Here is a 26,388-nt window from a genome sequence, read left to right on the forward strand (position 1 = left end):
TGTATAGGCAAGCTAAATATGTATGGAATAAAGTAGTGGTGAAAAGAGAATTTTAAGAAACGTTTAATATTTGACAAAACATGTAGTAATTGTTGCTATAAAACGATCTTTTCGTCTTCTGTGGAGGACCATTCCTGGACATTCTGGAACAGAAAATGAAGTCTTTGGTCTTCTGTCTATGCCCCTTTATCATGGTTTTTAACACTGTGGTATCGTTGAGACAACTCAAGTCTTCCAGAAATTAGGGTTTTGAGCCATGCGCCTCTGGAAGTTCTCATACCTGGGGAGAAATATCAGAGGAGCACATGACTTTATGCTTTTGATTTAGGAAGCACATTCAGATCGTTTGCAGTGTCCATGCTTAACTGACTGATTGAGAAATTCCTCAAATGTTAGTTTCCTTGTAGCCAGCCCAATAACCACAGGTTCCACAAACGTGGGTCAGGTAAATTTAAAATAATTGATTGGGTTAATTCAAGCAGGTGTTTAAATGGTCTGACTTTGAATATGAGCAACAGGGAATCATTTTACCATTTGAGGATGGAACTGGCAGGGATGAACATTTCTGAGGGGTTTGGAGTCATCTGCGACTGGGAAACGGCAAAAGACGAGGAGAAATTATACAAACTGTCCAGCATCTTCTGAGTGAACTGAGGAGAGAGAGTTGAGTTGGTCAGCTGAGTGTGTAGGTGTTCTTTAGCAACATCAAAATAAAAGTCCTGCACATGTGCCATATGTGGACAAAAAAGGAATAACTTGTGGGGATGTATTTTGACACGAGGTAAGCAGAGAGGAAGTGGGTCTACAATAGACCCATGTTTGAGAAGTCTCCTTTAGATATGGTCTCAAATACCCCCTGTCATAATGATCAACTGTTCTGCCCACTGACTGTTTGTGCAACCTAATACAAATGAACACAATGCTAGTGTGCCTGTAGAAAGTATACCCCCCCCCTTGGATTTCTTCCCATTTTGTGTTCAAGTGTTAAAGATTCATGAAAAATAAGTGCCAATATACCTTAATTAGTTAAACACCTTCGCAGTGATTACAGCTGTGAGTCTTCTTGGGTAAGTCTGAGCTTTGTACACCTGTATTGTGCAATATTTGCTCCTTTTCAAAATTCAAGCTCTGTCAAAGTGTTGGGGATCATGGCTAGACAGTAAGTCTTGCCATAGATTGTCTAGCAGATTTAAGTCAACTGTAACTTGGCCACTCAGGAACATTCACGGTCTTCTTGGTAAGAAACTCCAGTGTAGATTTGGCCTTGTGTTGCAGGTTGTCCTGCTGAAATGTGAATTTCTCTCCCAGACTGAAGCAGGTTTTCCTCTAGGATTTTGCCTGTGCTTAGCTCCATCCTGTTTCTTTTCATCCTGAAATACTCCCCAGTCTTTTCTGATGTCAATCATTCCATGATGCAGCCACCACCATGCTGGAAGATGAGGCAGCTACTCAGTGATGTATCAGATTTGCCAAAAAGTGTTTCCTTTCCAGTATTTAGTGCTTTGTCACATACATATGTATGTTTTGGAATCTTCTGTGTACTTGTATTCTTTTCACTCTAATTTAGGTCATGGGGTCACTACAATGTTGTTGATCCGTCCTCAGTTCTCTCCCATCACAGCCATTGAACTCTGTAGCGGTTTTAAAATCAGCAATGGCCTCATGGTGAAGTCACTGAGCAGTTTCCTTCCTGTCCTGCAGCTCAGTTCAGAAGGACGACTGCATCTTTGATGTATCTGGGTGGTTTAATACAGTGGTTCCCAAATGTTTAATAGTCCCGTACCCCTTCAAACATTCAACCTCCAGCTGCGTACCCCCTCTAGCACCAGGGTCAGCGTGCTCTCAAATGTTGTTTTTTGCCATCATTGTAAGCCAGCCACACACACACTATACGATACATTTATTAAACATAACAATGAGTGTGAGTTGTCACAACCCAGCTCATGGGAAGTGACAAAGAGCTCTTATAGGACCAGGGCACAAATAATATAATTTTGCTCTTTATTTAACCATCTTACATATCAAATTGTGAATAACTCACCACAGGTTAATGAGAAGGGTGTGCTTGAAATGGATGGACATAACTCTGCAATGTTGGGTTGTATTGGAGAGAGTTTGTCTTAAATCATTTCCCACGCATAGTCTGCCAGTATTTAGTTTTCATGCTAGTGAGGGCCGAGAATCCACTCTCACATAGGTACGTGGTTGCAAAGGGCCGAGTCTTAAGTGCGATTTTCTAGGGCAGGATACTCTGAGCGCAGGCTTCTGATAACATTTTCACTGAACCACATGAATGCAATTTCAATGAGACTCTCTTGTTCAGATATCGGTAAGTGGACTGGAGGCAGGGCATGAAAGGGATAACGAATCCAGTCGTTTGTGTCATCTGTTTCGGGGAAAGTACCTGTGTATTTGCGTACCCAACTCACTCAGGTGATTCGCTGTATCACATTTGACATTGTCCGGAAGCTTGAGTTCATTTGCACACAAATCATACAATGATGGAAAGACCTGTGTGTTGTCCATGTCAATGCAGACAGAGAAGATATCCAACTTCTTAATCACAGCCTCAATTTTGTCCCGCACATTAAATATAGTTGCGGAGAGTCCCTGTAATCCTAGATTCAGATCATTCAGGCGAGGATTTAAATCACCCAGATAGGTCAGTCGTGTGACAAACTCGTCATCATGCTAGCAGTCAGACAAGTGAAAATTATGGTCAGAAAATAACTACGCTTGTCTCTCAATTCAAAAAACGTGTCAATACTTTGCCCCTTGAAAACCAGCGCACTTCTGTATGTTGTAAAAGCGTTCCATGGTCGCTGCCCATTTCATTGCATAATGCAGAAAATACACGAGTTCAGAGGCCTTGCTTTAACAAAGTGAACCATTGTCACTGTGGTGTCCAAAACGTCTTTCAAGCTGTCAGGCATTCCCTTGGCAGCAAGAGCCTCTCGGTAGATGCTGCAGTGTACCCAAGTGGCATCGGGAGCAACTGCTTGCACACGCGTTACCACTCCACTATGTCTCGCTGTCATGGCTTTTTCTCCATCAGTACAGATACCAACACATCTTGACCACCAAAGTCCATTTGATGTCACAAAGCTGTCCAGCACTTTAAAAATATCCTCTCCTGGTTTCCAGAAGAGGATGTCTTCCTTAATTGACCCCCCATAGATATAACGGACATGTGCCAGGCCCGCCACGTCTGTTGTCTCATCCAGCTGTAACACATATTCACTGGCTTGTATGCAAAGCAGTAATGGTTTCAAAACATCTCCTGCCATGTCACTGATGCACCGTGAAAGTGTTGTTCGATGAAGTCATTGTCTGTATAGTTTTTTGGGGCTTTTCCCCAGCATTGTCCCAGCCATATCTGCAGCAGCAGGAAGAATTAAGTCATCCACAATAGTATGGTGCTTGCCTGTCCTAGCCACTCGGTAGCTCACCATATCAGACGCTTCTGGCCCCTTATTAATGGTATCTGTTGTCTGTCTGTTGTCTAATGTCTGCGCAAGAGTGAAGGTTTACTTTTGCACATATAACACACTGTGGCTGAGGAAAGGCACTACTCCCAATATAAGTGAACCCCAAATCAATGTAGTTCTCATCATATTTGCGCCTCTTCGATGGTCCAACGTCCCTGTCTGTTGTTCGGTGCTTTCCCGGGTAAGGGGGCAGTACCTTGGTGCTTTCCCGGGTAAGGGGGCAGTAGCTCTTCGGCTGCATCAGATTCACATCCATGCTAGCTGGTCTAACAACAAATGTAGAATTACTGATGCTAGCATTGGATGTGCTCGTGGAAGCAGACCAACTTGTTGTTGACAGGTGCAGGTTTAGTACCGCTGGTAGTAACAGTAGAGCTGGTATGTGTCTCTATGGATGTGCTCGTGGAAGCAGACCAACTTGTTGTTGACAGGTGCAGGTGTAGTACTGCTGGAAGTAACAGTAGAGCTGGTATGTGTCTATGGACACGGGCCTTTTTTAAATTTGACCATTTATCCATTTTCCAGCAAACGGAATGAGCAGCAGCTATGTTTGGCTACATACGGACCATTAGTGGAATTCCCGCGAGAGACTAATGTAAATTATTTGACTAGGCTACCTGTATTTGACAGTGTTGTTATTTCACTAAACGCTAGGTGGTTTATTTTATTTTTTGGCAGTGAAGAGGCTACTCAGGTAAGATAAAAAAAAACTCACCCAAATGTACAGCCCTGTTGGAAAATATAAATGGACTGTTTTTAAAAATGTGAAATCACATTTTTATTTGGTGTACCCCCGATGGCATTGCACGTACGTACCCCAGTTTGGGAATACCTGGTTTAATACATCATCCACAGCATAATTAACTTGATCATGTTTAAAGAGATATTCAATGTCTGATTTGTTATTGTTACCCATCTCCCAATCACTGCCCTTTGAGGCTTTCGAAAAAACTACTTGGTCTTTGTAGTTTAATCTGTGCTTGAAATTCAATATGTATGAGGGACAGAGGAAGGTGTAGTCATTAAAAACAATGTAAACCGTGTGAGTCCATATAACTTATGTGATATGTTAAACCAAGTTTGACTTCTGGACTAATTTAGGCTTGCCTAAACAAAGGGGTGAATACATATGCAACAACTATAGTTTAGTTGTTGTTTTTTTTACACGTGTAGAATTTTATTTTCACTGACAGTATTTTGTGTCAATTTTTTTTAAATGAAATCTATCACTTTAAAAGCAAAGTGAAAAGTTGAAGGAGGTATAGACTTTCCATAGGCACTAAATACACACGTGTTGCTGGTACACAGCAATCAAACCAAGCAGCTTGAGTATTGACTCGTATACATATTATCAAAGGACAGTTACTTTCACTGATTATGTGCACTGCAAAGCACCCATAATGCTCTAACCTGCATAAAGGAGTCAACAGCGCACACAGTGGCACCTGATACAGGCGTCTGCTGGACCAGCTGCTCCAAAGGCTCAATAGACACACCAACTTGGGCCACGGAGGCAAGCCGAGGTACTGTCATAACTCCAAATGGATGCTCTCCACCCTCACCTATAGGAAGACAGCAGAAACACCAATGATGTGTAACTTTTGCTCAACAGTTTACCCACCTTTTGCAAAAAAATGCATTAAAAGAAGAGGAAGGGTTATTTTTCCCACCACAACTGGCGATCACAGTTTACCCACCTATTGTTTTACCACTACAGCACTAAAACACACATACTGAAAAAACACCTTGTGACAACTACCAATGAAAGGACTTTATTAAATACATTTGAATGATACTCACCTGGTTTTAATTGAGATATTTTAAAGATGGCACTTGGTTTGTCGTTGGTGATGAAACCCAGGAGCTGCCAGACCTGCCCACCGACAGGGTCCGGGAAGGAGAAGTAGACGGCTCCACCCATCCCCGCAGGGAAAGGCACTGTGCCCAACATGAACACCACCACATGGTTCACATTCTCATAGTCTGGTAGGTTGAAGACAAACTTGTCACCAGCAACCTGCTGGGCGTCAGTCTGGACCTAAAAGACAATTGTGACCTCTACTTGAGCTGGAGTTATTTCAAGAGGTACTTTTCATTTAATTAAAGGCACAATCTGTTTCTGTATTTCACCAGTTTGACCCTGCCATTTTTTTGGTCAACTGATTATTGGGGTAGGTAGGGACCAGTGGAGGCTGGTGGGAGGAGCTGTAGGAGGATGGACTCAATGGATGGAATGGAATAAATGGAACGGAGTCAAACTTGGTTTCCATATGTTTGATACCGTTCCACGAATTCCATTCCAGCCATTCATTACACATTACAATGAGCTTGTCCACATAGCTCCTCCCACCCGCCTCTGGTAGGGACATCATGATGTATCTCTTTTGGGACTCTTACATTCATAGACAGCCATGCTTGCAAGTCCATGTACCCTGTCATGGTAGTAGGAAACATACTTTGAAGCTATACATTTTCTGTTTAGAATGACACCCCAAAACAACAAACATGAGTACAATTTGGGTTATGATACTAGCTAACTACGGTAAGAAAAGTTGTACAAGCTAAACAATGTACACAAAACCTCTGTCTCTGTTTAGCTCATATCATAGAGCATTTATAACTAGCTATATTGTTCAAGAATCAATGGGTATATGTAGCCTACGAGTAGAAATGACCAGTGAGCAGCCGGGAATACAATAACACATTGTTCATTCATACCAAATGTGTAGTTAGCTGTCATTTCAGTCCCAAGTTAGCTTGCTGCCGTTAGCAAGTTCCATACTTACCAATCTACCAGCAACCAAACATCCAAACATTGTAATGTCCTTGGTTTACTTTATATTTCGGTCAAGATGACTGTCTTACACTTTGTCGATAGCACCAGCTGAGTCCATTTCACAAAACTCCCGAGAAAGTTAGCTAGCTAACTCCAATGTTTAGTTACGTGTGTATGTTCTGCTTTAGACCACGTGTATACGAGCACTTCCGGTTTGATTGACGTTTCAAAATAAAAGCAACCAGAAAGAAAGTGATCAAATGCTCATTAGAATGTGATAGAACGCTTCCGTGGTTCTAATAGGGAGGCTGTTTGTTTAAGAAGGAAAAAAAACATACAAAAAGAAAGCGCCAGAAAAAACAAATGTCTATAATCTAAGATACATTGTATTGTGATGGGACTGCAGAAAAAATACATCATGTGGGTCCATGGAAGTATGAAAACAGAAATACTTAGTTCCGTGTAACCGACATAAGTGATACAATCCCAAAAGATCCATCCTATATCTCTCCCACAACTCTCCAGCCTTAACTTGCAGGTTTATATTTGGAATTGAAGGAGCATTCAGTAGGAGTCAGTCAAAGGCTTCATTGTGTGGCCTATAAACCCGAGGATCTGTTCAAATCACCGATGCATGGCTCGGAGGAGAATGTTAGGGTGAATGTGAGCTGTTCGTCAAGGTCTGTGACCTCTGAGTCTTCTATATTCTTGGTTGGCTTGGAATTAATCCACATTTTAAACAACTGCCATGGAAGTCATGAGAATTCACCTATTATTGGCTTATTGGTCATCTAAAATTGGGATATATTGGGAAATGTAACCTAGATTTGTTTCATTGAAGAGTATTGTATTTTATTGAAGCTGGTTGCACTGGGTTGAGCAATGTTTGTTGATATGTCAATATAGATTGAATAGCACCAATGCCTGCCACAATGAATCCATTATTGTCAGCCAGGCCATAGTCGCCAATATCTAATAACTGTCACCAAAAGCTGCCAAGGTAAACCTACACCCCCCTAACTATGACTATGTGGACTTTTATAATCACACTCTATCAAACTCTATTGGTTTATACTATAGCTTTCTCTTCCCATGAAGTCAAGCACTCCAGCATTCCAGTGATGTGATAGTTTAGAGTTGACATCATCCATTACAGACAAAATTGGATAACTGTGACTTGTGTCATGCGGCTCATCCTGTTCGGACTGGAGTTGTCCATTGTTGTCTTGCCTTCAGATCCGTTCTCTGAAGAAGACTGCAGAAGGCCCCTGATCCAACTGGAAGTTTACCATGTATGGATCCACATGGCCCACTAAGTGGACGAGGAATTACCTGAACTATGTGAGTAATCTGGATACAGTGTTACCTCTATGTGTTTACATGTTCATGTTATTATCAGGCTTCAGACTACTTCTGAATTCAGAAAATCTCTATACTCTGATCAATGGCTTGGGTCAATAGACAATAGACAGTTGTGCTATATTTGAGACAACTTCAAGCATATGGGTTGTCGGGACATTCATTAATATCCTTCATAGAGCCTTTATTCAATATATATTATGTGTGACATTGTTGTTGAATAGTATGTCATACTCATATCGCAGACATATTTATATTATCTGCTTCTGCAATTAACTTATTTAAAAAAATGGAAAACATTAAAGTATGACAATTAAACAACTGTATGTATTAGTGTAATTGAAAAATAACGACAAGTTATTTTTATGCATTTACCATTATGAAAAGGTTATTTTGAATTCACAGAGTAGGTTTAGGCTAGGCTATGCTGAAGGTGTGAGTGTAGGAGTATATATGCATGTTTGTAGCTTATACATGACACAGCACCGAGTTTGCTACGTTGTTGCACTCGTTTCCAGTATAAAGTGCAACGGGAGGGGCTTTGCGCGCGTCCTCTTGATGCCAGGTAAATGATCTACAATACACGCTGTATCTGCACTACAATACAGTAACACAATCACCAAACTAAGTGCCCAGTGAAACACTGTCATGGGTTTCCGTGTTACTGTGGGGGTTCCACAGCTGTGCTGTGAATTGTTGTGATCATTCAAGTGCCCACTGCTTTTTTTACTTGTATTATTACGTGTTATTAATTGACCGTTATTTATACATTTGTATTTCTCTCTGCATTGTTGGGAAGGGTCCGTAAGTAATAATATCACAATTAGTCTACACCTGTTGTTTATGAAGCATGTGACGAAGGAAATTCGATTTGTCCAAGAGCTGGGCGCAAAAGAAAGGCATTGCCAGAGACAGAGGTAACCGCAAGCAGTGCGACTGGACTTCAATCATGTGCACAGCTCTGCACTCTGCGCTCTCTGACATTATAGTGGCGTGTTGCCTAATAGAAACGTGAACCACGAACTTTTGCCCTCTCTGGGTGTTGTGAGAAACAAATAAAGAACCACAGAGAAGTGACCATGTTTTCGCAAAATCCGATAAGTAGCCTTACTAAATATGTTTCGAAGCCGTCAGTCGTGGGACAGGTTGAGGTTTGTATGGTTGAATGTCAGTCGCCTTGCGCTGTTAGGACAGCTGTACCAGACGGACAAACCGCAGACCATGGGAGGGAAGCAAATCAGGCTGAACTAAAGGTAAGAAACACTAACTGACCGGTTTCTTAACTGTTTAAATTTAAATGTATATTCCCATTTTAGATATACATGTATGGCGTTATACTGCTCACAAAAATTCTGAATGTATTTATAAATTCTGAGTTGATCTATTTGAAATCTGTGAAAATATTGTTTTGAGCCACGAAAGTCAGACCATGTTGTGTGTTCATATCACATCTATCCCTTGACCCGTTGGTTTGAGGTAACTACTGTACATAGAAAGCTCTCTCTCGGTTGAGATTCCCATCAACAAACATGGAGTATCTTAGTATTTGTTTAACAGACAGTGTGAGCTGTGGCTTTCCTCATAGGACATACAGTAATGTAGGCTAATATACAGTACTGTAGGCTAATATACAGTAATGTAGGCTAATATACAGTAATGAAACAAATATTGAAAAAATGTATTGCCCACATGTGACACAAGGTCAGGAGTTCATATTGATCAGGTGAGGTGGTGTTATTTCTTATTGTATGGTAGACTGCAGTTTTACCATATTACAAAAAGGCATTGGTGGTGTTCACAATGACTGCCAATGCACCGAATGCTCCCTGGCCTCTCCTCTCCTCCTCTCAGCCTGGGTGTCAGATCCAGATGAACGTTGACTCTAAGCAGAGTCACATTGTTACCGTGTGAGCAGGGTTACTTATGGTCACGTGGTCCTGGAGCTTCTAGTAATCCATGGGTCTTTCAACACCTTTGTTTTACACCAGCAGTCTCTGGTCTGTGTGCTCCATCCTCATACAGTGGATGACCAGAAGTACTGTACGTTCCCAGAGTGGGCCACTAACGATGTTGACACTGGAGAATTCATTGTGAAGCAGTGGTGACCTAACTTGTCCTCTGCTTCAAGCCTTTTTAAGGGCCGGTCACAAATCTAACTCAAGATTTCAAGGAGCTGATTGCAATCAGCTTTTCATGGCAGCCAGTATTTAAAGGGCTATAAAAAACGTTGCTGCTTCGACTTCTGAAAACACTGAGCCTACATATAACTGACATGATCAAGTATGTGCATCTCAATCTGTTCTCTATCTCTTGCTCTCGTCCTCTACCTCTCTGACCCTCTCTTAAGGAGAAGATGTGTCCCTGTGAGGCCTGGTGTTCCCAGAAGCGGACCTATGAGAACCTGGCCTACGAGCCTGGGAGTCAGAGTGAGCTCTACCCCCAACCTAAGGCCCTCTCCCGGGCTGTTTTCCAGCTCTCTGGCCTCACCCCCAAGTCCTCCATCCAGGCCATCGAGAGCCACATCGCTAGCCTGAAGGGAGTGGTGTCTGTCAACTTCTCTGTGGCCAGTGGCCTGGCTCAGGTGGATTATAACGCATCATCTATCTCTACCAGGGAGTTATCTCTGGAGATCCAGGCCATGGGCTACGGCGTCGTGGACGTGGCTGGGGAAGAGGTGACTAAGATCGGGGAGACGGAGGCCACAGAGTCCCTGACGAGGATCAGGGTGAAGGGTATGACATGCCAGTCCTGTGTGCGCTCCATCGAGGGACGGATAGGGACTCTGCCTGGGGTTCTGCACATCAAGGTGTCTCTGAGCGATCAAGAGGCAGTAGTACAATTTCAGCCCCACATAGTGACATCTGAGGAGGTAAAGGAACAGATTGAGAACATGGGATTTGGTGCGACTCTTACGAACAAAGACACAAGTATAGATTGTGGTCAAGGGGAGACACCTGTGTCATCCTCCATCTTGGATTCACTGACTCAGACGTCTGTCATTGGGATTGTAGGGATGACCTGTAATTCATGTGTCCAGTCCATAGAGGGCAAGATCTCTGAGATGACTGGGGTGTGTTCTATAGCGGTGTCATTAAAGGAGGAACAGGGGACCGTCACCTTTGACCCCAGTCTGACTCAGCCAGAGGAACTAAGGGCAGCCATTGAAGACATGGGATTTGATGCTTCACTCATAGGTATGCTTAATATGTTTATTTCACCTTGAACAAAAATCACAACTACACTTTTCTAATCAGACATTTCATTCATGTAATATGGGGAGGGGGGCTCAACTGAGTAGGTAAATTGTTGTACAGAATACAGAGAAATTGATTACTTCAACATTCCAAACTCACCAAATTGGCAGTCTCACAGCGGTGGGCATACAGTAATACTGCTTTCAATGGACAATGCTGTTCAAAGCATTCTATTTCCATCCAGCCTTGCTATTGGTGGAGAGTATGCAGCACTTGGGCACAGGTCTCCTTGGAAACGAGACAAGTGTGCTTTCTAGTGTGGCATCAAGTGTTCTTGAATTACCCAGACTTGGGGCCAGTAAAACAAGCTTATAAACGGATTATGAACCGGTCTGGTTCTTTTATGTCACCCCCCCTTACACTGAAAGCTCTCTCTCTCCATCCATGCATAACCCATCCAACCAACGGTCTTGTTAATACACTGCTCAAAAAAATAAAGGGAACACTTAAACAACACAATGTAACTCCAAGTCAATCACACTTCTGTGAAATCAAACTGTCCACTTAGGAAGCAACACTGATTGACAATAAATGTCACATGCTGTTGTGCAAATGGAATAGACAACATGTGGAAATTATAGGCAATTAGCAAGACACTAAAGACAATAAAGGAGTGGTTCTGCAGGTGGTGACCACAGACCACTTCTCAGTTCCTATGCTTCCTGGCTGATGTTTTGGTCACTTTTGAATGCTGGCGGTGCTTTCACTCTAGTGGTAGCATGAGAGGGAGTCTACAACCCACACAAGTGGCTCAGGTAGTGCAGCTCATCCAGAATGGCACATCAATGCGAGATGTGGCAAAAAGGTTTGCTGTGTCTGTCAGCGTAGTGTCCAGAGCATGGAGGCGCTACCAGGAGACAGGCCAGTACATCAGGAGACGTGGAGGAGGCCGTAGGAGGGCAACAACCCAGCAGCAGGACCGCTACCTCCACCTTTGTGCAAGGAGGAGCAGGAGGAGCAGTGCCAGAGCCCTGCAAAATGACCCCCAGCAGGCCACAAATGTGCATGTGTCTGCTCAAACGGTCAGAAACAGACTCCATGAGGGTGGTATGAGGGCCCGACGTCCACAGGTGAGGGTTGTGCTTACAGCCCAACACCGTGCAGGACGTTTGGCATTTGCCAGAGAACACCAAGATTGGCAAATTCGCCACTGGCGCCCTGTGCTCTTCACAGATGAAAGCAGGTTCACACTGAGCACATGTGACAGACGTGACAGAGTCTGGAGACGCCGTGGAGAACGTTCTGCTGCCTGCAACATCCTCCAGCATGACCGGTTTGGCGGTGGGTCAGTCATGGTGTGGGGTGGCATTTCTTTGGGGGGCCGCACAGCCCTCCATGTGCTCGCCAGAGGTAGCATGACTGCCATTAGGTACCGAGATGAGATCCTCAGGCCCCTTGTGAGATCAAATGCTGGTGCGGTTGGCCCTGGGTTCCTCCTAATGCAAGACAATGCTAGACCTCATGTGGCTGGAGTGTGTCAGCAGTTCCTACAAGAGGAAGGCATTGATGCTATGGACTGGCCCGCCTGTTCCCCAGACCTGAATCCAATTGAGCACATCTGGGACATCATGTCTCGCTCCATCCACCAACGCCATGTTGCACCACAGACTGTCCAGGAGTTGGCGGATGCTTTAGTCCAGGTCTGGGAGGAGATCCCTCAGGAGACCATCCGCCACCTCATCAGGAGCATGCCCAGGCGTTGTAGGGAGGTCATACAGGCACGTGGAGGCCACACACTACTGAGCCTCATTTTGACTTGTTTTAAGGACATTACATCAAAGTTGGATCAGCCTGTAGTGTGGTTTTCCACTTTAATTTTGAGTGTGACTCCAAATCCAGACCTCCATGGGTTGATAAATTTGATTTCCATTGATAATTTTTGTGTGATTTTGTTGTCAGCACATTCAACTATGTAAAGAAAAAAGTATTTAATAATAATATTTCATTCATTCAGATCTAGGATGTGTTATTTTAGTGTTCCCTTTATTTTTTTGAGCAGTGTATGTTGTGTTCTTTTCTCCTGAAGAATCTGGTTCTGCAGAAACTCTACCAACCCCTCCCCTTCAAAGACGAAAGACTCCCCTTTCCCCCCACTCCCCCAGAATGGCTCACAGTAGCTTTGGCTCTACCAAGACTTCCATTAACGGTAGCTCTGGTTCTACCAAGACTTCCATTAACGGTAGCTCTGGCTCTACCAAGATGGCCACTGCTGATGAGGAGGGGAAGGTTCAGAAGTGCTTCATCCGTGTGACAGGCATGACCTGTGCCTCCTGTGTGGCCAACATTGAGAGGAACTTAGTCAAACACAGAGGTGGGTGATGTTATCCTTTAGGTCACTATCATTTCCCATAGAGTCACTAAGCAGAACGCTTGACCTGGCAGTACAGTTTCTATCATGAGGATAAAGTATTTTGTGGTGATGCCACTTTCCCTGGTTAGGGGTTAACTGCACAACATTGTGTGTTCCAGGTGTCATCTCAGTGCTGGTTGCCCTCATGGCTGGTAAGGCGGAGGTGAAGTATGACCCTGGTATTGTTGATGCCAAGCGGATAACACAGCTCATAGAGGGTCTAGGCTTCGGTGCCACACTGATAGAGGACAATGCTGTTATGGATGGGAAACTGGACCTCTCTGTGAGTCCTCTCATTGGCTGAGACAACATGGAGAAAGAAGAAATACATTTCTATGCTTGGCTAAATACATTTCTATGCTTGGCTAAATACATTTCTATGCTTGGCTAAATACATTTTCTTTGATGTTTAGTCCAGTACTACATTGGGCCAACGGATTGTCTGGTACAGCTGCAATAAGTTTACATTTGTTTTGCTCATCTCATGTGTAGGTAACTGGGATGACATGTGCGTCATGTGTCCATAACATTGAGTCCAAACTCACCAGGACCAAAGGGATTCTAGAAGCCTCAGTTGCACTGGCAACCAATAAAGCCCAGATCAAGTTTGACCCAGAAGTGCTTGGAGCTCGTGACATCATCAGAATGATTGAGGTAGCTAGCTAGAAGTTGACTTTGCTGCCATGTCTCTTTAAATTTGGTTGCTACATTTGTTTTTCCACCAACATCTTGTAATTGTTTTGATCACCTATATATTCACATTGTGCAATTACAGTGTTGGTACATATTCTTACCCATATTTACAACTGTAGTAACTCTGTCTGTTCTAGGGGCTGGGCTTTGGGGCGTCTCTAATGAAAGCTGAAGGCTTTGGGAACAACCTGGATCATGGGGAAGAGATTCAACAGTAAGTATCTGTTTTGGTCCTCTGTCGATTTTGACTTGAGATACGTGTTTTTGAATCAACCTTGAATTGTTTTAACACACTCTCCTCTCTGCATGCGTCCTGCGTGTGTGTGTGTGTTCCAGGTGGAAGAACTCGTTCCTGTTCAGTCTGGTGTTTGGGGTGCCAGTGATGGGCTTGATGATCTACATGATGGTAATGGACAGTCAGCACGGGGAACACGGTGGCTCTATGCCCGAGGAGCAGAACCTTCTCCCAGGCCTCTCCCTCCTCAACCTGGCCTTCTTCCTGCTCTGTACACCTGTCCAGGTATACTAAGACCCTACCTAGCCCTGCTACTGGCTCAGTCTCAGTACTGTAGATGTGTCTTTGACCCACATATAGAATAGGACCCTACCAAGCCCTGATACTGGCTCAGTCTCAGTACTGTAGATGTGTCTGTGACCCCAGATACTATAGGACCCTACCAAGCCCGGATACTGTCTCAGTCTCAGTACCGTAGATGTGTCTGTGACCCCCAGATACAATAGGACCCTACCAAGCCCTGATACTGGCTCAGTCTCAGTACTGTAGATGTGTCTGTGACCCCCAGATACTATAGGATCCTACGAAGCCCTGTTACTGGCTCAGTCTCAGTACTGTAGATGTGTCTGTGACCCCCAGATACTATAGGATCCTACCAAGCCCTGATACTGCTGATCTACTGTATGTCGTAGTCCATTATATAATAACTGTAAGTCACATTTCTCTCTCTCTCTCTTCATACCTCTCTTTCTCAATCTCTGTCTCTCTTGCTCTCTCTCTTCATACCTCTCTTTCTCAATCTCTCTCTGTCTCTTGCTCTCTCTCTCCTCCTCTTTCCCTCCCCCACATCCTACTCCTCCATCAGATCTTCGGGGGTCGTTATTTCTACATCCAGGCGTACCGCTCGTTGAGACACCGCACGGCTAACATGGACGTCCTCATCGTCCTGGCAACCTCCATCGCCTACATCTACTCAGTTGTGGTCCTCATTGTGGCGATGGCAGAGAGAGCCAATCAGAGCCCTGTCACCTTCTTTGACACCCCGCCCATGCTCTTCGTCTTCATCGCCCTGGGCCGGTGGCTGGAGCACATAGCAAAGGTAAGGCTATTCTACCCTACTCTATTCTACTCTACTCTATTCTATTATGCTATATTCTACTCTATTCCATTCTATTATATTCTACTCAATTGAATTCTACTCTGCTCTATTCCATTCTACTCTATTCCATTCTACTCTATTATTTTCTACTCTATTGTACTCTATTCCATTCTACACTACTGTACTCTATTCCATTATACTCTACTCTATTCCATTCTACTGACCTCTATTTCATTCTACTCTATTCTTTTTACTCTACTGTACTCTATTCCATTCTACTCTACTGTACTTTATTCCATTCTCCTCTACTGTACTCTATTCCATTATACTCTACTCTATTCCATTCTATTATATTCTACTCTATTCCATTCTACTCTTTTATACTCTACTCTGTTCTACTGTACTATATTCTACTGTAATCTATTCCATTATACTCTACTCTATTCCATTCTATTATATTCTACTCTATTCCATTCTACTCTATTCTACACTACTCTATTCCATTCTATTCTACTCTGTTCTACTCTACTCAATTGTATTCTACTCTACTCTGCTCTATTCCATTCTACTCTATTATTTTCTACTCTATTCCATTCTACTCTATTCTACTCTACTCTGTCTACTCTATTCTACTCTATTCCACTCTATTCTACTCTACTCAATTCTAGTGTTTCTCCTACAATTAGTTATGCGGGTTGCATTCCACTTTCCTTTACCTGGACCACAGCTAAAGTCCTTTTGGTTGGAAGTACTTCTGTTGCTCTCAGCTTTATGGATGGTGGATGGCCAGGGGGTTATTCTAGGTCATATCTGGTCAGTTTTTGTGGCATTTATGGTCATATGATTGTGTTATTATGGTGTCAGTGTGGGAAAGCAATCACCAGACTACAGGCTGAAGACTTATGCTGAGGTCGGCTGGTAATTCCCAGGTTTAATCAACACCCACTCATGTCATTGTCTCTGTGTTTCCTGTTCCGATTCTGCAGAGTAAGACATCTGAAGCACTGGCCAAGCTGATGTCACTGCAAGCTACTGATGCCACTGTGGTCACGTTAGGTCCTGACCACTCCATCCTCAGGTGAACCTAAACCCAGGTTCATTTTCCCACAGTGAACATTTGTGGAAAAATATGTTTATTTTATGTGATGTTTATTTTTATATTGGCCTCATATAATCAAACCTGCCTTAGCCTTGATTTCTTTACAATCTGTTTATAGCTGTGTCCATCAACTATTCTGAGAATATTTCACCACAATAAATCAGTACTGTGTCTGTGCTGTGTGCGTACGTGCGTGTGTGTGTCTGTGCTGTGTGTGTCAGTGAGGAGCAGGTGTCGGTGGAGCTGGTCCAGAGAGGAGACATAGTGAAGGTGGTGCCTGGGGGAAAGTTCCCCGTGGACGGGAAGGTGATCGAGGGAAGCTCCATGGCAGATGAGTCCCTCATCACAGGTAAGAACCGTTTTGTTGGGGAGCCAATGGGCCATAGTGGTTTACTGTCATTATGGTCCTTTTGTGGTCTATTGGTGATTGACTGTGTTGCAGTGAAGGGTAAAGGCATGTAAATGCACCTTTTTTTATTTAACATTAGCAAAATACCACTACATGACCCACCTAGTGTGGAGAAATGCATTGAAAATCTAGGTAGCATGACTCTATTCACTAACGACGATCGTTGTCGTTGGGGTCATTTAGTAGTCTGTATCGGTGGTTGCCGGTAGTCATTGTGGTCATTTAGTAGTCTGTATCGGTGGTTGCTGGTAGTCATTGTGGTCATTTAGTAGTCTATATCGGTGGTTGCTGGTAGTCATTGTGGTCATTTAGTAGTCTATATCGGTGGTTGCTGGTAGTCATTGTGGTCATTTAGTAGTCTGTATCGGTGGTTGCTGGTAGTCATTGTGGTCATTCAGTAGTCTGTATCGGTGGTTGCTGGTAGTCATTGTGGTCATTCAGTAGTCTGTATCGGTGGTTGCTGGTAGTCATTGTGGTCATTTAGTAGTCTGTATCGGTGGTTCCTGGTAGTCATTGTGGTCATTTAGTAGTCTGTATCGGTGGTTGCTGGTAGTCATTGTGGTCATTTAGTAGTCTGTATCGGTGGTTGCTGGTAGTCATTGTGGTCATTTAGTAGTCTGTATCGGTGGTTGCCGGTAGTCATTGTGGTCATTTAGTAGTCTGTATCGGTGGTTGCCGGTAGTCATTGTGGTCATTTAGTAGTCTGTATCGGTGGTTGCCGGTAGTCATTGTGGTCATTTAGTAGTCTGTATCGGTGGTTGCCGGTAGTCATTGTGGTCATTTAGTAGTCTGTATTGGGGGTTGCCGGTAGTCATTGTGGTCATTTAGTAGTCTGTATCGGTGGTTGCCGGTAGTCATTGTGGTCATTTAGTAGTCTGTATCGGTGGTTGCCGGTAGTCATTGTGGTCATTTAGTAGTCTGTATCGGTGGTTGCCGGTAGTCATTGTGGTCATTTAGTAGTCTGTATCGGTGGTTGCCGGTAGTCATTGTGGTCATTTAGTAGTCTGTATCGGTGGTTGCCGGTAGTCATTGTGGTCATTTAGTAGTCTGTATCGGTGGTTGCCGGTAGTCATTGTGGTCATTTAGTAGTCTGTATCGGTGGTTGCCGGTAGTCATTGTGGTCATTTAGTAGTCTGTATCGGTGGTTGCTGGTAGTCATTGTGGTCATTTAGTAGTCTGTATCGGTGGTTGCTGGTAGTCATTGTGGTCATTTAGTAGTCTGTATCGGTGGTTGCTGGTAGTCATTGTGGTCATTTAGTAGTCTGTATCGGTGGTTGCTGGTAGTCATTGTGGTCATTTAGTAGTCTGTATCGGTGGTTGCTGGTAGTCATTGTGGTCATTTAGTAGTCTGTATCGGAGGTTGCCGGTAGTCATTGTGGTAATTTAGTAGTCTGTATCGGTGGTTGCCGGTAGTCATTGTGGTCATTTAGTAGTCTGTATCGGTGGTTGCCGGTAGTCATTGTGGTCATTTAGTAGTCTGTATCGGTGGTTGCCGGTAGTCATTGTGGTCATTTAGTAGTCTGTATCGGTGGTTGCCAGTAGTCATTGTGGTCATTTAGTAGTCTGTATCGGTGGTTGCTGGTAGTCATTGTGGTCATTTAGTAGTCTATATCGGTGGTTGCTGGTAGTCATTGTGGTTCTTTGGTGGTGTACCATGGTTGATGGGGTGGTCAATGTTCTCTCTGTGGTCAGGTGAGCCCATGCCTGTGAGTAAGAAGCCCGGCAGTTCAGTGATAGCTGGCTCCATCAACGCCCACGGATCTCTACTGGTGCAGGCCACCCACGTAGGAGCAGACACCACCCTCTGTCAGATAGTCAAACTAGTGGAGGAGGCACAGACATCCAAGGTAAACAAACCACTTTACGGCCAAGGTCAAGACGGGACATCTTTGATTGTAGGCTACAATTACCTGTGTAAGTTACAATATAATCAGTTACTGAAGATATAAGTATCTGAAACATCTCTTGTTGGACTAGGCCCCCATCCAGCAGTTTGCAGACAGACTGAGTGGCTACTTTGTACCCTTCATAGTCATTGCCTCAGTGCTAACACTGCTGGTCTGGCTGGTGATCGGCTTTGTCAACTTCCATGTTGTGAAGGAGTACTTTCCTGTGAGTAACCACAAGAGCTTATCAAACTCCTAACAAAGCCTTATGGCATTGATGTACTTTCTGAATGAAAAGACCAGTTCTGAATCATAGTGTTTGTGTGTTTCAACCTCACAGGGTTACGATGAGAACATCCCCAAGACAGATGTTATTGTCCGCTTCGCCTTCCAGGCCTCCATCACAGTCCTGTCCATCGCCTGCCCCTGCTCTCTGGGCCTGGCGACCCCGACAGCTGTCATGGTGGGCACGGGGGTCGGAGCCCAGAACGGCATCCTCATCAAGGGAGGGGAGCCGCTGGAGATGGCCCACAAGGCAATGCACCTCTATTTACTACCTCCCAACCGAAACATACTTCCCGTAAACGTCCAGTGTTTTCCAAACTGTATTGTGGGCCGGGTACAGGGTAGAGTCGGTTATGGTGACTTAGTGTGAAGTTGAACATGTATGATAGGCATTTTCCACTGCTCTAACCCTAAAAGCCACAGCTAAAGCTACCAGCAGTAACACAGACAGAAAATGACAGTGTTGTCCGCTCCCTCCTTTCCTCCCATTCAGATCGGTGCAGTGATGTTTGATAAGACCGGCACCATCACTAACGGTGTCCCGCGGGTGACCAGGGTGTTGGTGCTGTGGGAGAGGGCACGGCTGCCCCTGCGTAAGGTCCTGGCACTGGTGGGCACAGCGGAGGCCAGCAGTGAACACCCACTGGGGATGGCTGTGGCCAAGCACTGCAAAGAGGTGAGGGTATTTCATTGATATCTACCAGGTATCTGTGCTTTAGCCGCTGTATAAACACAGACAAGGTCATTCTATCCACTTTACCCTGGAATTATTCTCCAGGTCGTTGATATAAATGAGAATGAATGTTCGCAGTCAACTTACCTAGTGAAGTAAGGGCTCAATGTAATGAAATAAATAACTAGTGTGAGCGAGCGCCTGTCTGTATGTATATCAGGAGCTGGAGACAGATGTTCTGGGTTCCTGTAAGGACTTCCAGTCGGTGCCAGGCTGTGGGATCAGCTGTAAGGTGTCTAACATTGAGGAGGTACTGCTGGAGGGTGACCAGGACTCCTGTCATACCCAGGTCACACTGCAGGGGGCCACGACTGATGAGAGCAGCCTGGTCGGCGATACTGTGTCAGTGTCAGGTCAGTGTTGCTTTACAACATCACGGTTTTTACCCCTTTACTTGGTGGTCGTACTCATGATGTACAGTACCAATCAAAAGTTTGGACACACCTACTTATTCAAGGGTTTTTCTTTATTTTTACTATTTTCTGCATTGTAGAATCAAAACTATGAAATTACACATATGGAATCATGTAGTAACCAAAAAAAGTGTTAAACAAATCAAAATATATTTTATACTCTTCAAAGTAGCCACCCTTTGCCTGGATGGCAGCTTTTCACACTCTCGGCATTCTCTCAACCAGCTTCATGAGGAATGCTTTTCTAACAGGCTTGAAGGAGTTCCCACGCATGCTGAGCACATGTTGGCGGCTTTTCCTTCAGTGGTTCAACTCATCCCAAACCATCTCAATTGGGTTGAGGTCGGGTGATTGTGGAGGCCAGGTCATCTGATGCAGCACTCCATCGCTCTCCTTCTTGGTCAAAAAAGCCCTTACACAGTCTGGAGGTGTGTTTGGGGTCATTGTCCTGTTGAAAAACAAATGACAGTCCCACTAAGCGCAAACCAGATGGGATGGCGTATCGCTGCAGAATTCTGTGGTAGCCATGCTGCTTAAGTGTGCCTTGAATTCTAAATAAATCACTGGCAGTGTCACCAGCGAAGCACCATCACACCACCTCCTCCATGCTTCACGGTGGGAACCACACATATGGAGATCATCCGTTCACGGACTCTGCGTCTCACAAAGACACGGTGGTTGGAACCAAAAGGCTCAGATTTGGACTCATCAGACCAAACAACAGATTTCCACCGGTCTCCATTGCTCGTGTTTCTTGGCCCAAGCAAGTCTCTTCTTATTGGTGTCCTTTAGTAGTGGTTTCTTTGCAGCAATTCAACCATGAAGTCCTGATTCACACAGTTTCCTCTGAACAGTTGATGTTGAGATGTGTCTGTTACTTGAACTCTGTGACACATTAATTTGGGCTGCAATCTGAGGCTGATAACTCTGATGAACTTATCCTCTGCAGCAGAGGTAACTCTGGGTCTTCCTTTCCTGTGGCGGTCCTCATGAGAGCCAGTTTCATCACAGCGCTTGATGGCTTTTGCGACTGCACTTGAAGAAACTTTCAACGTTCTTGAAATTTTCCGGATTGACTGACCTTAATGTCTTAAAGTAATAGTGGTATCATGTTTTAGGTAAGACCCAGATGCAGACAGTTTTGAAGAAACAAAGTTTAATACTAAACCGGGGCATGCAGTCTCAGGGTCAGGGCAGGCAGGGGTCAATAATCTAGAATGGTGGGGTAAGGTACAAAACGGCAGCCAGTCTCAGGGTCAGGGCAGACAGAGCGGTCAAACCAGGAAGGACTAAAAAACAGGAGCAAGAAACAGGCAGGAGCAGGGAAACAAACGCTGGTAGGTTTTACGAACAAAACGAACTGGCAACAAACAAACAGAGAACACAGGTATAAATACACAGGGGATAATGGGGAAGATGGGCGACACCTGGAGGGGGGTGGAGACGAGCACAAAGACAGGTGAAACAGATCAGGGTGTGACAGGTGGACTGTCGTTTCTCTTATTTGAGCTGTTCTTGCCATAATATGGACTTGGTCTTTTACCAAATAGGGCTATCTTCTGTATACCACATCTTCCTTGTCACAACACAACTGATTGGCTCAAACGCATTAAGAAGGAAATAAATTCCACAAATTAACTTTTAAGAAGGCACACCTGTTAATTGAAATGCATTCCAGGTGACTACCTCATGAAGCTGGTTGAGAGAATGCCAAGAGTGTGCAAAGCTGTCATCAAGGCAAAGGGTGGCTACTTTGAAGAATCTCAAATATAAAATATATTTTGATTTGTTTTAAACTTTTTTGGTTACTACATGATTCCATATGTGTTATTTCATAGTTTTGTTGTCTTCACTATTATTCTACAATGTAGAAAGTTGTCTAGCCTTGAAGTCCACTCCATTGCTAATGGTGTTTTGTGTGTTGTCCAGGTGCCTCTGCTAGCCCCTCCTATTCGGTCCTGATCGGGAACAGAGAGTGGATAAGGCGGAACGGGCTTCATGTAGGAGCTGACGTGGATGACGCCATGTCCAGCCACGAGACCAAGGGGCAGACAGCCATCCTGGTAGCTATAGATGGTACAGTCTCAGTCCAATGACAGACATTTACATTTGAGTAATTTAGCAGAACTGTTTTCCAGAGAGACTTACAGTTAGTGCATTCATGATAGCTAGGTGGGACAACCACATACATATCAGTCATAGTAAGTACATTTTTCCTCATTAAAGTAGCTATCAGCAGAGTCAGTGCTGGTAAGTGGAAAAAGTCAAGTGCGATTGTTAGTTCACGGAAGGTCGTTTTTTGGGGGGGGTCCAACAGAAGAAAAGCCTTCACATCCCACTGGGTCAGGTTATGGACACATATTGTAATAGTCCTGAACTGTCTCTCAACAGTGGTTTATCTATGACCCTCAGGACTGTGTCCTACTCCAACAGGGGATTATCTATGACCCTCAGGACTGTGTCCTACTCCAACAGTGGTTTATCTATGACCCTCAGGGCTGTGTCCTACTCCAACAGTGGTTTATCTATGACCCTCAGGACTGTGTCCTACTCCATCAGTGGTTTATCTATGACCCTCAGGACTGTGTCCTACTCCAACAGTGGATTATCTATGATCCTCAGGACTGTGTCCTACTCCAACAGTGGTTTATCCATGACCCTCAGGACTGTGTCCTACTCCATCAGTGGTTTATCTATGACCCTCAGGACTGTGTCCTACTCCATCAGTGGTTTATCTATGACCCTCAGGACTGTGTCCTACTCCATCAGTGGTTTATCTATGATCCTCAGGACTGTGTCCTACTCCAACAGTGGTTTATCTATGACCCTCAGGACTGTGTCCTACTCCAACAGTGGTTTATCTCTGACCCTCAGGACTGTGTCCTACTCCAACAGTGGATTATCTATGACCCTCAGGACTGTGTCCTACTCCAACAGTGGTTTATCTATGACCCTCAGGACTGTGTCCTACTCCAACAGTGGTTTATCTATGAACCTCAGGACTGTGTCCTACTCCAACAGTGGTTTATCTATGAGGTACATACACTGAACATGGGATATGTGTCAATCCCCTGCGTCAACCTCACCGTTCCGTGTCGGGGACATGTTCCATCTCCTCTTCCTATGCCCTAGGTGTACTGTGTGCCATGCTGGCCATAGCAGACACAGTGAAGACCGAGTCTGCCCTGGCTGTCCATACTTTACTCAGCATGGGGATAGAGGTGGTCATGATCACTGGGGACAACAGACGTACTGCTAAGGCTATAGCCACACAGGTAAGAGAAAGATAGAGACCGCACGCATGCATGTGCAGCACATGGGGATGTGGGAAACTCCTCAGCCTGAAGGGTCGCCACTTGTGCCGCCAAATTGTACATTTTATGGTGGTGCCGACTGGTAAGACTCTTTGGGAGGGCCGTCACGTGTGCTAGCAAGACAGAGGTTCTGGGTTCGAGTCTTGGTGTGAGCTGAATCAGGAGGAAGTGGTACTTGCTAAGCAAGCAGCGTGGCGTTCATTACACACACACACACACACACACACGTCTGAATTGTGTCTCTGTCCCTCCTCCAGGTGGGCATCAGGAAGGTATTTGCGGAGGTGCTGCCGTCCCACAAGGTGGCCAAGGTGCAGGAGCTGCAGGAGAGGGGTCTGAGGGTGGCCATGGTGGGTGACGGGGTCAACGACTCGCCCGCCCTCGCCCGCGCCGACGTGGGCATCGCCATAGGGACGGGCACAGACGTGGCCATAGAGGCAGCTGACGTGGTGCTGATCAGGGTGAGGAGCAGAGTGGGGTGTGGTTGGGATGTTAACTACATCCTAGTTACATGTGTTGTGAGATGAGGTCTCCTGGGTGTATTTTCTGTCCCAAAGGAACTTCAGTGATTTGAGTTGTTTTCTCCGTTCTACGTAGAATGATCTGTTAGACGTGGTGGCCTGTATTGAGCTGTCCAAGAAGACTGTTCAGAGGATACGCATCAACTTTGTCTTCGCTCTCATCTACAACCTGGTAGGGATTCCCATCGCCGCAGGTGAGTAACAAATCATATTTTATTGGTCGCATACACATATTTAGCAGATGTTATTGCGAGTGTAGCAAAATGCCTGTGATCCTAGCACCAACAGTGCAGTTGTGTGTGTAGTAAAGCTGGGTTGCACTGTACCCATCCAGGTGTGTTTCTGCCCGCTGGTCTGGTCCTACAGCCATGGATGGGTTCAGCAGCTATGGCAGCTTCCTCTGTGTCTGTGGTCATCTCTTCCCTGCTGTTAAAACTGTGAGTGTATGCTTCTGCCTCTCTGTCCGTCCTTCCATCTATCTCCCTGTCTGTTGGGGATTTTTTTGCTGTGTATTTATTTCAACCAATCAAACTTGCCCTCCTAGATGTTTTGCATACCTTTCAACATCCCAGATGGGAACTTTTACTGGATGTCATGCAAGCATTTTTATACCACTTTTCATGCACCAAAATCTCAATCTCTTCACTGTAAACTCGGTCCATTGAGAAGCGTTTCCATAGTAACCTGAGTAAAGTAGCGTGTGCCTGTAGAACAGCCCAGGGCACCGTGTCCAGAGTGTCTCTGTTGCAGCAGCCCACTCACTGAACACTACACAGACTGAACACAGTGCACTTTGACCTCTCAGCTGTATCTAGTTCACTATTTGGAACCACTCCAACTCCCTCTTTATTTATGGAAAACAGTGTAAATGTCTCAATCTTTCTCTCCTTTTCTGTTCCTTACATGCCACATGTTTTCATGTCATGTTTGTCTTACTCACTCACACGTTATTCTGCCTATATTAACACGCCACTTGTCCGTTACAGGTCAAGTCTCTGTCTCTACACTTTTCTCCCCATCCTCCTCATACTCTCGTTTACTCGTTCAAATATTGTTTATTGAACACGCACCAGAATGGTGTATAGGTATAAAAGACAAGTGTGCAATTCTTATCTAAACATAAAAGAGCAAACAGGAACAACAAGACCCAGAGTTCTGGGTACAAAACAAATATTACAAAACAGGACATACAGAACAAGGACGTGTAGAAAGAAAGAGGGTCGATGTCACCCCCCTTACCCCCCCCCTCCCAACTTCGCGGGTGGCGGGGCCAGCACATGCTGCCTATAGGTAGATTAAAATATTACAATTGAGAGTATGTTAAAATGTACAAATCCACAGCGCCGACTGGTCCAAGTAGGAGAGGAAAGGCTGACAGATTTGATCAAATGTTAGAATATATCTAATTCTTTCTAAATGTACATTGTTTGCCAATTCGCTAAGCCATAATTTGGTAGAGGGAGCTTCCCTCCTTTTGCTCTCTCTTTTACTAAAACTGACCTCAGTCCTCTCCTGCTTCTTCCTGCTCCAGGTATAAGAAGACGTCAATCGAGACGTATGAGTTCCGGGCCCAGGGGAACATGAAGAGCCTGAGCCCCAGCCAGGTGAGCACCCACGTGGGTCTGGACGACCGGCGACGCACCCCTCCCTCCCTCCGCAGCGCCTGGGAGCGCCTGAGCCAGGGCAGCCGCCTCTCCCTGCCCATCTCCCTCTCCAGCCAGCCGGACAGCCGAGGTCCATCCACCCCCTCTCTCCAGGACCGCTGCTCCCTGCTGGACCACGAGAAGGAAGTGGGCCTCGTAGTGTAGCAAGGTGCCAGGTAGAGGACATTATGTCGAAAGGGAAACTACCTGTCCTATGGAAACCATCTGGTGGAAAGGTCCAAGGGAAACTGTCCACATTCCTTAGTCTCATCCTCTTCATGTCAATTAGATGTATTTTAATATTTGACTGAACGATAACTGAGAAATAAATCAATACCTAGAAATGAATCATTCACAAAGTTACTTTCTTTAAATCTTTCAAGACACTTTTTATCACAAGCTGTTAAACAATATGGCTCTTCAGTTTACATTATGAGGAAATGTTATTCATTGTGAACTTTTTTTAGGGGGATTGTCATGTGTGGTTTGCCCACCTATTGTTTGTTTTGAGTGAGTTCTAATGGTTCATTTGTCTCTCCTTTGTCCCTGTAGTCCAAATATATTTCAGTAAAATCCACCAAGGTTTCTGCTTTGTACTTCCCTTGACTTGCTTGTGTAGCCCATCTCATGACGCCTTTTACACAACATCTCCATCAAAATGTACATGTAGGCCTGTAAGTAGGCCATATGTGTATAATCACCTTCTAAATGAAAAGCATTGTGTCTGTAGAACCTCATCAGAAAGACTTTTGCTACATCTTCAGAGCTAAAGATACACATCGTTCTATGTCCGTGAGAGAATGGATCATTAATGTTGCATGGCCTGTCATG

General features: G+C 44.7%; 2 protein-coding genes across 3 annotated transcripts; one reads left to right on the plus strand and one right to left on the minus strand.

Annotated features, from left to right (window-relative positions):
- Window positions 1-47: 47 nt before the first annotated feature.
- On the minus strand, window positions 48-6,818 carry LOC110527231 (protein Hikeshi). Its single transcript, XM_021608395.3, has 5 exons — window positions 6,275-6,818; window positions 5,289-5,526; window positions 4,899-5,050; window positions 532-650; window positions 48-280 (listed from the first exon to the last, which is right to left on the minus strand). Exons 1-5 carry the CDS (start codon window positions 6,302-6,304, stop codon window positions 226-228), a joined length of 594 nt encoding a protein of 197 aa, XP_021464070.2. The 5' UTR covers window positions 6,305-6,818; the 3' UTR covers window positions 48-225.
- Window positions 6,733-26,134, plus strand: LOC110495539 (copper-transporting ATPase 2). Of its 2 annotated transcripts, none has more exons than XM_036951302.2 (21): window positions 6,733-7,605; window positions 9,971-10,817; window positions 12,904-13,188; window positions 13,347-13,510; window positions 13,720-13,881; window positions 14,058-14,134; window positions 14,257-14,440; window positions 15,021-15,254; window positions 16,241-16,332; window positions 16,575-16,702; window positions 18,455-18,609; window positions 18,740-18,874; window positions 18,989-19,183; window positions 19,427-19,609; window positions 19,827-20,019; window positions 22,009-22,155; window positions 23,212-23,354; window positions 23,651-23,854; window positions 23,991-24,108; window positions 24,249-24,351; window positions 25,446-26,134. In XM_036951302.2, exons 1-21 carry the CDS (start codon window positions 7,555-7,557, stop codon window positions 25,720-25,722), a joined length of 4,077 nt encoding a protein of 1,358 aa, XP_036807197.2. In that variant the 5' UTR covers window positions 6,733-7,554; the 3' UTR covers window positions 25,723-26,134. The 2 variants fall into 2 exon arrangements, with proteins under 2 accessions (XP_036807197.2, XP_036807195.2); XM_036951300.2 differs by lacking the exon at window positions 6,733-7,605 and adding an exon at window positions 8,205-8,876.
- The last annotated feature ends 254 nt before the right edge of the window (window positions 26,135-26,388 follow it).

Source organism: Oncorhynchus mykiss, chromosome 18 (assembly GCF_057628025.1).
Source record: "Oncorhynchus mykiss isolate SJ-2025 chromosome 18, ASM5762802v1, whole genome shotgun sequence".
In the NCBI taxonomy this organism is placed as follows: Eukaryota; Metazoa; Chordata; class Actinopteri; order Salmoniformes; family Salmonidae; genus Oncorhynchus; species Oncorhynchus mykiss.

Excerpts from the sequence above, each read along its gene's own strand:
- LOC110527231 (XM_021608395.3), bottom strand. The coding sequence starts at position 6,304 with ATGTTTGGATGTTTGGTTGCTGGTAGATTG. Across the intron at positions 5,527-6,274 it reads GTTTGGTTGCTGGTAGATTG|GTCCAGACTGACGCCCAGCA; the intron begins GTAAGTATGGAA and ends ATTGTCTTTTAG. Across the intron at positions 651-4,898 it reads CTGTTGACTCCTTTATGCAG|TTCACTCAGAAGATGCTGGA; the intron begins GTTAGAGCATTA and ends CTCTCTCCTCAG.
- LOC110495539 (XM_036951300.2), top strand. The coding sequence starts at position 8,703 with ATGTTTTCGCAAAATCCGATAAGTAGCCTTACTAAATATGTTTCGAAG. Across the intron at positions 13,511-13,719 it reads ATGGGAAACTGGACCTCTCT|GTAACTGGGATGACATGTGC; the intron begins GTGAGTCCTCTC and ends TCTCATGTGTAG. Across the intron at positions 24,352-25,445 it reads TCTTCCCTGCTGTTAAAACT|GTATAAGAAGACGTCAATCG; the intron begins GTGAGTGTATGC and ends TTCCTGCTCCAG.